The sequence below is a fragment of the Misgurnus anguillicaudatus genome, chromosome 21, assembly GCF_027580225.2.
Source record: "Misgurnus anguillicaudatus chromosome 21, ASM2758022v2, whole genome shotgun sequence".
Lineage (NCBI taxonomy): Eukaryota > Metazoa > Chordata > Actinopteri > Cypriniformes > Cobitidae > Misgurnus > Misgurnus anguillicaudatus.
The window spans coordinates 31,001,753-31,015,594 of NC_073357.2; the positions used below are offsets into that span (position 1 = coordinate 31,001,753).

At 37.0% G+C, this 13,842-nt stretch overlaps 1 protein-coding gene across 2 annotated transcripts in view; it reads left to right on the plus strand.

Annotated features, from left to right (window-relative positions):
* dok4 (docking protein 4) overlaps window positions 1-13,842 on the plus strand; it is a 120,288-nt gene that overhangs the window by 90,842 nt on the left and 15,604 nt on the right. For both annotated transcript variants that reach the window (XM_055202062.2, XM_055202052.2), the window contains exon 2: window positions 10,971-11,257. In XM_055202062.2, the coding sequence (XP_055058037.1) occupies window positions 11,192-11,257 (66 nt within the window). In that variant the 5' untranslated portion in view covers window positions 10,971-11,191. The remainder of the gene's footprint in view (window positions 1-10,970; window positions 11,258-13,842) is intronic.

Genomic DNA, 13,842 nt, shown 5'->3' on the forward strand with positions numbered 1-13,842 from the left:
GTTTTATTAAAGACACTGTGTGAGATACAATAGCTCGATAGAAAGGTGGTAAAACTGAGGTAGAGGGGGGCAGAGAGAGGGATGTCCTTGCACTCTTCCTATGGCAGTCAGATAACAACAAAGCTCTTTAATTCAGTGTGAAATTGGCTCCAAGTGCAGATGAGTATATGCAGAGGATCCAGTGTCATCGAGTAGGATGTAGTATGCCACACACACACACACACACACACATATATCTGTGTGGAGGTGGTTTGCACAGTTGCAGCACCACAGGAGAGGAGAGAAAAATTCAATCGGCCAATCATGAGGCCAGCTGAGTCCTAGTGGGTCTGGTCATTCTTATTGGTGTCCTATCGGGCTCATGCCTCCCACTGCCTTTTCCTCTCTGCTTTTTTCTGTTACCTTGTGATAGAGGTCACACGCACCTGGTAGCACTTACTGTACTGACTGTGGATGAAGAGAGCCAAAACCATTCAATCTCCCAACTCGATTCAAATCCATCGACTTTGTTTAGTAAACGAATGGTAAGAGAGAAACGTTTGTTCTTTATTCTCTAATCTACAGATTTCACTGTGAGATTTCAAGAGTGTTTTCGATGAATTCCTGATCAATTGTTTTAATTAGAAGTAGACCGCGTTGGTCAATGTCACTAACAACCTTTGATTGGCTTAGCTCAATTAGCCCTGGTCCAGTCATTAAGTCCTGCCTGACCCTTTTTCTGATGAGTTGAGTTGTTTTTCTTCTGCTTTTGTTTTTAGGAAAGCAATGTAAAATGCTCATAAATGCTTTGGAAGCTGAGAATGTAGATTTAATTCTTAATTTTATGTAGGCAATTTATATGATTTATACTATGTTGCTTTTTCCAGACCCCCACAAGAGGCCAAATAAGTTGCTTTTGTGGTACCGTTGAATGTTTAATGAAGGCAAAAAAACAAAACAAAAATGAAAGTGTAACTGGCACATTTCCTAATTCCTCTTTTTCTAATTATTCTTTCTACCATTTATATTTTTAATGAAGCAGTAGGTACTAAAGACCATGCTTTATTGTGGATATAGACATGGCTTTTGGGCATTGCCACATTGCACAGTCACCATATTAACACTAGGGATGGCCTTAAGAGCTTTATGCTTTTATAAAAGGGATATTTCACTTTAAAATGAAAATTCTGTCATCATTTACTCATCCTCATGTTGTTCTAAACCTGTATGATTTTTTTTACTGATGAACACAAAAGAAGATATTTTGAGAAATGTTGGTAAACACACAGCAGATAGTGACCATAGACTTCCATAGACAAAAAATATGATGGAATTGAATGGGTACCATCAACTGTGTGCTTACCATCATTTATCAAAATATTTTCTTCATCATTTATATGAATACTTCTTTTGTGTTCATCAGAAAAATAAATTCATACAAGTTTAGAACAACATGATGGTGAGTAAATGGTGACAGAATTTTCATTTTAAAGTGAACTGTCCCTTTAAAACAGCAACAAAAAGAATGTATTCAAATTTTTGTTATAACTATGTTATAACATTAAATGCTGCATAACAATATGGAGCTTCATAACTGTTACTATATTGTGTAAGTAAGCACAGCTAGAACAGCCGATTATGCTTAATAAACTGATAATCTGAGTTCTTGAAAATGCGTAAAATATTTTTTTATTGGGGAAAGCCCATAAACGGCATAAGCTAAAAATGATTGGCATAGGTAGTTTTTTGCTCATCACCCCGATTTTGCATTGCATGTAAACACCTTAAAATGCACCTATTTCATTGCTAAAAACAACATTCTTTTGTGTATTTGGTATAATACAATGTGTTTGTGTGGTTTATGGTTAAAAACACATTATTTTCCATGTACCATACATTTTTGTTGCTCCAGATATACTGCTTTCCGTGAAACGCTCTAATTTTGTAAAAAGCTCATCGATCTGAAAAGCGGTGTGTCCCTGATTGGCCAGCTAATGTGGTGCCTATGTTGTGATTGGCCTGAATACCTCTGACGTCAGCCGTATGTTACATTTCGACTACAAATATAACGCACGTTCAATAAAGATGAATGTTTCTATGGGTGAAATGCTCCTTTAAAGACAGATTTCCTGTCTGCTCTTTGAACAACTATATGTGCTATACTGTACATATATATGGCACTGACGCCACTGGCTGCAAGAAACCTGACGAATCTTCAAATCTGATGTAAAATCAGAAAAAAAGCATGATAAAGTATTAAACTTGATGCATTGCAAATGTATCATCCTAATAGAATGTGATCTAGTGCGAACTTCATAAAACATGACACTGTACGGTTGAATGCATTGTTAGGCAACTACGGTCGTAAGTTCTGTCGTTAAGGTGTAGTTTAACAGTTTCCCGAGAATAATCGTTCCAATGAACATTTGCAAACTACATCACAAACTTGTGTGGTTGGATCTACAGCCCTCAGCTGAGGTTAGAAGCACAGTCCTGTGTTGTTAGTATGACATGTACACTTACAAAGTTCACCTCTTGAGTAAATGAAGCAAGCAACATGCAGTACAATAAATACACATCATTACAAATATATACGAAATAAAATGCACCCCACGACATATGTAGAGGTCTTATTGCTTGAATGCACTTTCATAACAGGAGATTTGAAGATGGCAGATTTGATCATAATACATTGTGCCTGTATGGTGTGGTTTGCTTCTATTGGTCCTCTCTGCGTCGTCCTCTTTCTCCATTCATGCACGCATGCTGGTGCAGCTGCTGGTTTCCTCAGGTGTTCTAGGCAGCTGTCGGCCACCAGGAAGGAGAAAAGTGCAAATGTGCCTTTTTTGGCCCTCTGACAAACTTCTTACTGTGTTAATACCTTCAGATAATGTGCCTTTTCAGCAGAACCTGTTGAGAATGGGAGGTCTTGTCAGGGTGGGATATTATGAGATAGCATAAAGCGAAAAAATATTATTGTTCATTTTCGATTTGTGTTAAAGCCAGGAAAATAGATTTATATTTTGTTTCCAAAAAGATTGTTACAAAACAGTAATGTTTCAACTAGGCGGGTCTTTTATCAGGCACAGTTTCTTTTATATAAGGAATAATTGATGACAGGCTATTAAATTATTCGAAAATAATGCAAATGTGGCACGACGTGAAGCAGGTGTGCATTATTTCCAAAAAGGATTGGAATCAATGCTGTTATATCACAGTTACCACAAACATGCTCTGGTGCCTATTTTAAAGCATTTGATAGGTAAGGTGTGCGGTTTACAGAAAAATAATGCATACCCCTGAACATTTCTCAACCAATCAGAATAAAGCATTTAACAGGCCCGTAGTATAATGCTTCATATCAATGGTCTGTCCTTTGTAAACACTGTGGGTGTAATGAAGGCTGCAGGCACAGCACTGCACCTTTAATGTACATAACATATCTTTACTGAGAAACAGGGATCATTACTATTGTGGCCTTTTGCTTAATGTGAATGTGTGTTGTTTTGTTGCCTTGAAAGATGAATGACATTCATGACATTTAAGCATTTGTCTGACACTTTTATCCAAAGTGTCAAGTGCATTACAAAGCATACATCAGTATTGTGTGTTCCCTGGGGATTGAAACCATGATTTTTCTCAACCAATCGAGCTTCATCTGCTCCTCTCTTTACTCCCGCTCTGGCCATAGCTGCCAATGGTATTAATTTTGATGTTGCCCAGGGTGTTTGGGCATGGACTTTTGAAAAGTTATATTATCTCCCTAAACATAGGTGGACTTATAATGATTGATATACCCCTGGTTTTTAAATGCATCATATAAACAACTGCTTGGCCAGGGTGAAAGCTGCTTTGGCAGCTGCTTTAATCACTAAGAATATGTAAATCTTATATCAATAAAGACTTAGTATGAAGTCTTGTTTATTTATGTTATTGCTTGCTGTTATAAAGTTTTAATATAATTTGTCTGTGTTTACACTGAACATTTACCCTGTGTTACTTTGCAGAAATAGAAGCAGAGCAACACAATGTCATGTTACATTTTGTTGTAGTTGCTGGTTGCAATAGTATTTATTTATTTATTGTACAGTAAATGTAAATAAATATTGTATAAAACTGGAATAGATATATTTGATTGCTTCAGTCTGGTGATACTGACAGTGTTATGCCTGTATCATAGCAGTTACACTGCAAAAAAATGACTTTCTTACTTAGTATTTTTGTCTTGTTTTCAGTTAAAGGTGCAATTTGTAAGATATTTGCAGTAAAATCTCCAAAAACCACTAGGCCAGTGTTATATATTTTGTCCAGCTGATTATTATCAATATCTGTAATGTTTTCAACTACTTGTAAATCGTGAGAAAATTATTTAGTGAAAATAAACGTATATTTTCACTTTTTAAGCATTTTAATTTCATTTCTAGCGAGAAATTAGTATTGTAGTTTTCAAATATGTGATTAGTTATCACAAAGGCGCTATCTGTTTATATTTCAAACACGCTGCCTTTGAAGTGCGTCGGAAAGCCTTTCTCTGAGCGGCCTTCAGGCCTCCGAGTCCGAAGTCATGTCCTCATGAGGCAGCGAGGCAAGTCCTCACAGTCCTCACAGCCTTGAGTTTTCGGACGCAGCCAGTGTTGTGGACAAATGCGGAACTATGCGCTTGCTTATGGACTTATGGATATCTCTGTACGGTCTGCCGCTGGTTGTGTCAGCTCCTGTAAGCGTACGGGCCAACCAAACGACCCAAGAAGAGTTTGGAACCAAACGAAGGAGGATCAATTTGGTGTTGCATTATCTGGATAGAGAGAGCTTCACGACAACATTTAACTAGACAGAGATTCTGATCCTGCTTGTGTTTTACGCGATGGGTGAGTTGTTTTGATTCGTAACCCTTCAAAAAACGTATGCTATTATATTGATCACAACATTAGTGTGTAGACTGTAATCAGCGCGTCTTCCCATGGACGATATGCACATCAAAAGGTATTGTACAGCAATATAAATGGTCATTTTAAGACACTTCACAATAAGATTTGTACTGTCAATACATTATGTGAAAAATCATTGTAGATTGTAAGTTGAAAACTTAATTCTGAGCTGTGTTTACCATCGAATTTGGACTAATACTGTAATATCAATATGACTAACAATTTCGTTTTGAACATCACATATAAACTTACATAATGAAATAAACTAAGTCATCAAATGTTATATTTATAAGACTTGATTACCTTATCCATCAACGTGATTTCTCGTTCTCGTCTGATTGATGGCTAAAGTTAAAGACTACAAATCCCATAATTCCACGCTGCTTCAGAGCGTCAGTAAACAACATCATTGTTTTTGTTTGATCTGGCGCCATCTTTTGGCGCATAAATACAAATTGTATCTTTAAAATATCTAAAAATTCTTAAATTAAGATGTATTATCTTGATGAGCAAAATGACCTGAAAATAAAATAAAATTTAAGGGAATTTGTGCTTAAAAGAAGTAAAAACAATCTGCCAATGGAATAAGACACTTTTTCTTAAATTAAGTGATTATTAAAAAAGTGAACTTATTTCAAGAAATGTACTTAAAGTTTATATTTTTTGCCTAAAAACTAGACTTATTTTCCTAGGTCATTTTGCTCATCAAGAAAATACATCTTAATCTAAGAAGTTTTTGATGTTTTTACTGAAAACAAGACAAAAATACTAAGTAAGAAAGTCATTTTTTGCAGTGTAGGACTAAGTAAGCAGCTCTCAGAGAGTTAAAATTTTAATATATTCCATCTTACGTCAATGTCATAAATAACTAAATTTTTCTGCAACTGTAAATGCCTCTCATTGTTGTTTATGTCACTCTTATATCACTATTTAAATCAAAAATAGAGGAATGTGTGGAAGCATTTAAACTTTTTTTATCCTTTTGTATATTTTCTCCAAAGATCTTTGTTATGAATAATTCCCTTTCTTGTTCAATACCGCTTTTATCTCCCTATTATTTTTGCAACAATAGACTGAGATTATGTAATTGTATCATTTGTATTGTTATACAGTTATCAACCTGAAGTTATCATCACTTAAGGCACATTTTCATCTGTCAGGGATTTATTTCCTTATCCAAACTACACAGAATTGTGTGTGCTTTGTAGTACAAGCTGTTGTTCCCACAGCAACACACAAGACGGATTAAATCAATCAATCCATCACAGCGCGATATTATGTTCCTCAAAAAGACATTTGATGCTTTTATAAAATAAAAAAACCTTCAAAATGAGAACCCAAGCATGTGTGACCCGGCGTTCGCTCGCAGGGATTATAAAGACATGGCGACGAAGCATTGCAGGCCTATCATTAGCTGACTTTCAACAGACGACTCTGTCTGCAGCATGATCTGTGCTCTCTGTCAATACCCACACTTAGCCGTGAAAACAGATGTTCCTCTTCCATTTCCCCTCCCACGTTCAGTGTCACCTGCGTCTTAACAAGCTGTTTGTCGCTAGTGCTGCGGGGGACTGGGTGGTGTATTCTGGTGTCAGTATTCATTATCCGAGTCTTGTTCACACCTGGATTCCTGAGTCACCACTGTTTCTCCTGCAAAAAAAAACAAGTGCAGAGACACCTCAGCTCAGGCAATGACAGGCCTCACAGCTCATTTCTTGGCAGTGTTGAGATAGAAAGATTACCAAGATTGCCAAGATAGAAGAGATCTCAAGTTCTTTCAAAACTTGGAATGAATCCCCTTAACACAGTTATTGCTGCCTACTTGCTGTCTGGGTTTTGGCACAGCTGTAAAAAAACCTCTTCAAACTCATCTTAATTAAAAAATAATCTCTCGAAACCCTTTAAACCGACCTTAGCTTAAAGGAGTACCTCACACAAATATGAAAATTCTCTTATAATGGACTTAACCTCATGCCATCCCAGATGTATGTCACACGGGTATATTTGTAGCAATAGCCAATAATAGGTTTCATGAAGATACATTTCCTACTGTAAATATATACAAAATGTATTTATCAGTAGTAATGCGTGTTGCTAAGGACTTTATTTGGACATCTTTAAAGGTGATTTTATTCAGTATTTGGATTTTTTGCAATCTCAGATTTTCAAATATGCCAAATATTGTCTTATCCTAACAAACCTACATCAATGGTAATACATGAAGCTTATGTATTCAGTTTCAGATTAATTTCAATTTATTCTTATGACTGGTTTTAAGGTCCAGGGTCACAAATTACCACAGTGGGTTAATATACGAAGAGCACAGATGCAAAACCCTCTAAGTGCGTCTGACATGTTTTCTTGTAAACAGGGCTCCAGACTAACTTTTTTCACTAGGAGCACTGTGGCCCCCAACTGAAAATTTTAGGGGCACAACCAGAAAATGTAGGGGCACACACCGTAAATCAACATGCTAACCAAATATTCACATTTCTACTTATTTCCACTGTATTACTAATAAATAATTTGATGATAGATGCAGAAAGTACAATGTGGTGTTTCAAATTCAGCGTCACATCACAAAAAAAGGTCAAATTTACTGGTTGCACATGTGCGACTGGATGTAAAATTCAGTGGCACACTCTCAAATTTTGGTGGCAAAATGCCACGATTTGGTGACAGTGTGGAGCCCTTACTCTTAACTCTTTTCCCGCCAACATTTTTCATGATTTTCACAAAAGTTTAATGCCTCCCAGAAAATGCTCTTCTTTAAATATATAAACATACAATATATTAAATGAACACCCTCTGCTTTCAAACAAACAAACAAAAAGGATTCATCCTACCTTCATTAGTTCTCTTTTTATCACCTCTAAAATTTGGGTAGGTTTCTTCAAAAACACCACATTTTGAGCAAAAAGCTGAGATAATGAAATTTTTTGTAAAGGACTTTTGATAGAAATCAGATGCAGAGTGATCCTCATAACTTAGACGGACTTACAGCTGTTTGCCCTAGGGCAATACTTCCGGGTTTTATAAGTTGCGTAACTGCACCACCTGATGGATAATAGTGGCATTGCGGATTGACGAGATAACCTGTCAATGGCGGGGAAGGAGTTAATGGATTCTGTCCACGATTATGACATTTGCTGACGGTTAATTGCCTTATAAATTGTGACGATTATGAAGTTTAATTGCCTGTTTTATTTCTTTGACATTTAATTCTCATGCATTTTTGGTTTGTTCATGAAATAAATTTCACACATTGTTGTGATTATTTAAATTTAATCTTTTGCAAGGTTTACCTGGCAGTAAATATTAATACACATAACACATATTTCTAAGTAATTATATAATGAAGATACCTTTCAAAAACTGAAAATTCTTCATAAGAAATTAACACAATAAAGTGTCTAAAAAATAACTGAGAATAAAAATGCAATCAAAAAAATAAACTGACTATACCAGAACAGGCCTGAAATAGTAGCAAATCCTTCTAAGGTCATATTAGTACTGGACCACATATCTGTAGTGGCTGCAAAAAAAAAAATATTCCCTACAGATCTTTAAGAATAGCATCATTCACTTCCTAAATTTGGAATTGCTGTTTTGGAAATGTATGTTTTACCTGGCAATTCATACTGCTTATCAAAGTTTTGCAACCTTTCTTTAAATGCGTTTTTTCCACAGTATAGAATGGCTTTGCAATGTATTGTTTTACACTGTCAGTTAAGGGGTGCCATCTGATATTGTCTCGTTTATGCAGACACTGCAGCTCCCCCTTGTGTTATTAGAGAGATGTGCAATCATTGTGGTGATCTGAAATCATCGCAATGAGGTCAAACACGATTATTTAATCATTGTAACAGCTCTAATTCTGCCAACAAACCGGTATTTCTGAATAGTCTAATGCTGATATTAAGCAAATTTGAAGCAAACATATTTGATAATAATACGATAATATTCTCATTCTTGACATGGGTGGCATTTACTGCTTTTGCATCTGAGCTCTTCATATGTCTCTTCATATGTAATGTCTCCCCAAAAGCTCAAATTTTTATTATACATACAACATCATAGAGAACGTGTGCTAAGTTAAGATATGTTGGCTCAATGATAATGTTTATTCTTATTGGTTCTCGCATGTCTCGCCAGTAGTTGTCATATACTGTATGTGTTTTATTGCAAGACACGCAAGAAGTTGGCATTTATATATAAAATAATGTGTTTGTGTTTAACTGAGGAAGAGAAGTTGTATACATCTGGGATGAACTGTAAATTCTGAAAGTATTTTCCTGTTTGGGTGAACTATTGCTTTAACAATATGGCACATTGCTCCATACGCTTCACCGTGCTTTACACAGCAACAGGCTCTTAGCGGCTCTTATGTTGAATTGGTGCTTTTGAGCTTCAACTTTGCACTTGATTTGTATCTATTACCTCCTGCTGAACAACAGTAATCGTGACACCACATACACATTGATTCATTAAAGTCTTTGCTAAGAAAGCCTGCCAAGAGAGAACATATTTGAATGTCTGGTTCCTGCAATATACTGGCAATAAAGGTGAGAAATGTGAATCGAGTGAAGATTTACTTTTAAACTACATAATCACGAAGGACGACTTGTTTTTTTTTTTCTTTTTCACCTCTTCTCGCAGCATCTAAAGGATTTGAACGTGTTTCAGTGCTTTACAAAGGAGCACAGCTGACTTCATTCAAACTTCATTTTCAAGCTGTTTTGATTTTCGATTCTCATTATACTGTTCCTTTAAATCACCATTGAGGTCCTCTCAAAGTCAATACCTCATATCCTTCCGTAACTATCTTTCATCTGCCTTTTATCTTTATTTCTCTATTCACTCTTCTGACAAGGGCTTTTGAAGCTAGGTCATGAGAGCACATAATAATGGCATTATGATTCACTGATCCTCCGCTGGAACAAACGGCCCCTCCTTCCCCGAGCGAGACACTTTTTAAAACCAACAGCGCCGACAACGATTAGCCCCGGCTCTGTCCTGGCTAATGAGCTCCTTGTTAAAGTTTAATGTCTGTGTTCCACTGCAGTCGAGAATTTTTAACTCCGGCTCTCTTCTAGGGAAAATACTGTATGCAGATGATGGCAATAGTTACGTACAGTACAACCATCTCCCAGTTCGTTGGCCTGAGGGCCGGAGCTCAGAGGGATGATATGAATATTCTTGGTTTTGCTTGGGGGGAATGAAACACTTCAACCTGTGTGCTTTACACTGCTTTCTATATACTATGAAAAAAGGGTGTAGGAAAATATAGATATAAGTGAGTATTGTGATATTTAGTTCTGCAATACTGTACCGATTCATTGCAGTTGTTTTAATCCTGACCACTAGATAGCATGCCTAAACTCAAACAGTGACGGGAAGTACTAGCATAGGTGCGAGCCACAAATAATCTTGCTACGGTTTGCATATGGGGGTGTGTTCTTAATGACAGCTTTCCTAAAATTATATCCGGAAATATCCCACTATACCGACTCGATTTACAACATCGCATTTTATCGCAGCATTTTGCATTGCAAGCCCTGTATCGTGTGATACGTACCATATAGTGAGATACACAGCCCTAATAAGCTGGTAGTTCTACTTTCTCTTATAATTTGAGGGTTTGTGTAAGGTTACAAGATGGGTCATGCGAAAAGTTGTTTCTATATGCTAACACTTACTATACCAGTCCAAACGAACCAGTTTAAAGTCTGCTACAGTTATATCTTTGACAAAGGGTTGTGCTATTTGGTGCAGAAGTAACGTTGGCAGAGTTTATTTTAAAATTAGGCCATTGTGCCATTTGAAGCAGTTTGTCATATCATAATACAATTTTCATGTTTGCCCTTACTTTCTTAAAAGTCTAGCAATGAAATGTTTTAGTACAAAAAGAAGTGCATTCCTTTGGAAAGGTGGGCAGATTTCCATCACCAAATGAGTGTGTCTGGCACTTGAATGAATAATCTATGATAATGTTGCATGCACAAGCAACCACCATTCTCTTAAATGAATAATTCATGTACCACTTTTCTCTTTTTCTCTTAGCGATCATGCAGGAGTGAGGAGGCACCCTGCTGTTGAAGCGGATCTGAAGATCTACGTGATCTTCTGAGCGAGAAGCCCCTAAAAGTTTTCAGAGCAAAAGAGATCAAGGAAGACTGGAAGGCAAATAAGGAAGGAGGGGTCGTTTGGATTGGCTGAGGGGGGACGCAGAGGGGCTGGATGCTAACCTCTATTCTTTCGAGAAGTTCCCGAGTTCCTCAGAGATGGCCTCCAACTTCAATGACATTGTCAAGCAGGGCTATGTCCGCATGCGGAGCAGGAAACTGGGGGTGAGTAGAAAAGAACAGCATGGGTACATGTGTTTTAAAGGGTTAAGTAGGGTTTTAAGTGTTTTATTAATCAAAATCAATGTCTTTATTCATGAATATGTCCTCGTTGTTGGTGTCAAATGATCTCTGCCAGTGATCTGACTTTTCTTTGTAAGCTTAGAATTTCTTCTCTTTACTTACATTGGGCGGGTAAGTCCAAGAAGGCTTCCATGTCGCTCCACCATATGATAAACTATAATAGCAGAGAGGGAAAAAAAACGCCAACCAACGCGTTTCCACAACGTGTTTTCATTCAGAACACGTGAACTAGCCGAAACAGACAAGGAGATCAGTGAGTACATAACGGCTACCGTAGTTGCAACACGCATTTGGAAAGCGAGGCGCTATAGAGCACTATTAGTTTGAATGCAAAATACAATTTCACCGCTAGATGGGGGTAAATCCTACTTATTGCCCCTTTAAAGTTTGCTGGTGTTTCTTACACCATTTAATTCGGATATTACAATACAGTTAATGTGGGCTTGACCTTCTGCTGGTAAACACACATCTTATTAAGACTTTAGTTACACAAAGCAAACTTTATATATCAGTATTTAAGTTAGCATTTATGATTTACATAAAATTATAATACATGTAAAGATCATTCAGTGAAAATATAACATTGATTTCTTTAATATTGACTGAGGACAGCCATGTCAAAGATTTAAATTTAAATGAAACTTTGATGCTCCAGATACTTTTGCCTGGATTTCACAGACTTGGTCACATTTGCTTAAAAGAAGCATGACTAACTAATCCTCTTGTGGGTTATCACTTCATTGAAGTCAGATTTGACATCTTGCACAACATATTGCTACAATTCATAAGAGAATTTTTCCTTCTGTAGCCGATAATTTTATTACTTAAAGGGGACATTTTACAAGACTTTTTTAAGATGCCAAATAAATCTTTGGTGTTCCCAAAGTACGTATGTAAAGTTTTAGCTCAAAATATAATGTAGATAATTTATTATAACATGTTAAAATTGCCACTTTGTAGGTGTCAGCAGAAACGTGCCATTTTTGGGTGTGTCCTTTTAAATGCAAATGAGTTGATCTCTGCACTAAATGGCAGTGCCGTGGTTGGATGGTGCAGGTTAAGGGACAGTATTATCCCCTTCTGAGATCAAAAGGGGAGCCAAATTTCAATGAGCTATTTTTTCACATGCTTGCAGAGAATGGTTTAGCAAAACTAAGGCCCTGTTTACACGAGAACACTCGAGGGTGAAAACTTAAAAATATTTTATCGCATGTGCCTTTCGTTTACACAGCGACGGTGTTTTTAGGGCTTCATAAACCAAAAAAGTGAAACCACCCTCCAGAGTGGAAATCCTAAAAACGCTCTACCGTCGCGTTCCCGTCTAAAGGGTAAAAACGCAAAAGTCTGCTCACGGTGGCTCCATATGTCGGACCTTCAAGTTGCCATAGCAGCTCTGATAAATATAAAAGAGTCTTTCCAGCAGTTGTACGAAATATTCACAGCTAGTATTACTGATCAGAGAAGGTGCATTAATTACCTCTATCAAAATGTTGATACTCCAATTTGTCTGAGGCAAACCAGGCAGCTTTGGATGAGACCTGGGAGAACAAGGAAGAAGGTTGTACGCAGGCGCATGGACTTGGTGTTGATGTATGTCAGTGCTTCACATTGCCACCTAGCGGCCTGGAGTGCATACTACATCGAATATCACACACTTTTGCGTCACCATATGCACGCAGATTTCTCCCCCAAACGCTTGTATAAACGTGGAATAAAAAGTGATAATGCCACGCCACTTTTGGGTTTTCTCTTCAGATCGTTTCTGTGTAAACACAGCCGATGTTTACTGGGTTGATCTTTTTCACCTTTTCTAGGTTGATAGACGCACTGGGGAACTGATTATAGCACTTAAATATGGAGAAAGTCAGATTTTCATGATATGTCCTCTTTATAACTCATCTTTGAGCATCATAATAGCATATGTAAAAGTTTTCCTGTTACAGTAATTTTCAGTAATTCAATCAACAGTAATTGAATTCTAAAATGGATAAAATACTGATGAATTTGCACGTTTTGTCTTATAAACAACATATAAACAGCAATAAAAACTTGATTTCACCACAGTGGGACTGAGCAAGTATTTTTGCAAGAGGTTTTTGAATATAATGGTACAGAATATGAAAGAACTACATGTAAAGTTATTTAACCTCATCTGTAACACAGAGACCTCCTTACAGTTTTACAATGTTTCTCTTCAGCCTCACTGGGTCTGTGAGCATCTTGTCCGTAACTGCTGTCCCAATGTTTTTTTCGTTGCCTTTGGAAAAATCATGTTTTCATTGTGTCATTGTCGTTTATTTGCATTCCAGTCACTTTACATTACATGTTTTCTGCTCCGCATATGCATTTGTGATTAAGAACATGTGTCTTTAAACTAGTGGTGTATTTATGCACTCACGAAATCAATCTGGAGCCTTGGTGTAGCCATGTCTAGTGACTTTTCTGAGTTCCTCTCGACTCGAGCGAATGCATACGGTCGATAGCTGAATTATGTAGTCAGCAGGATT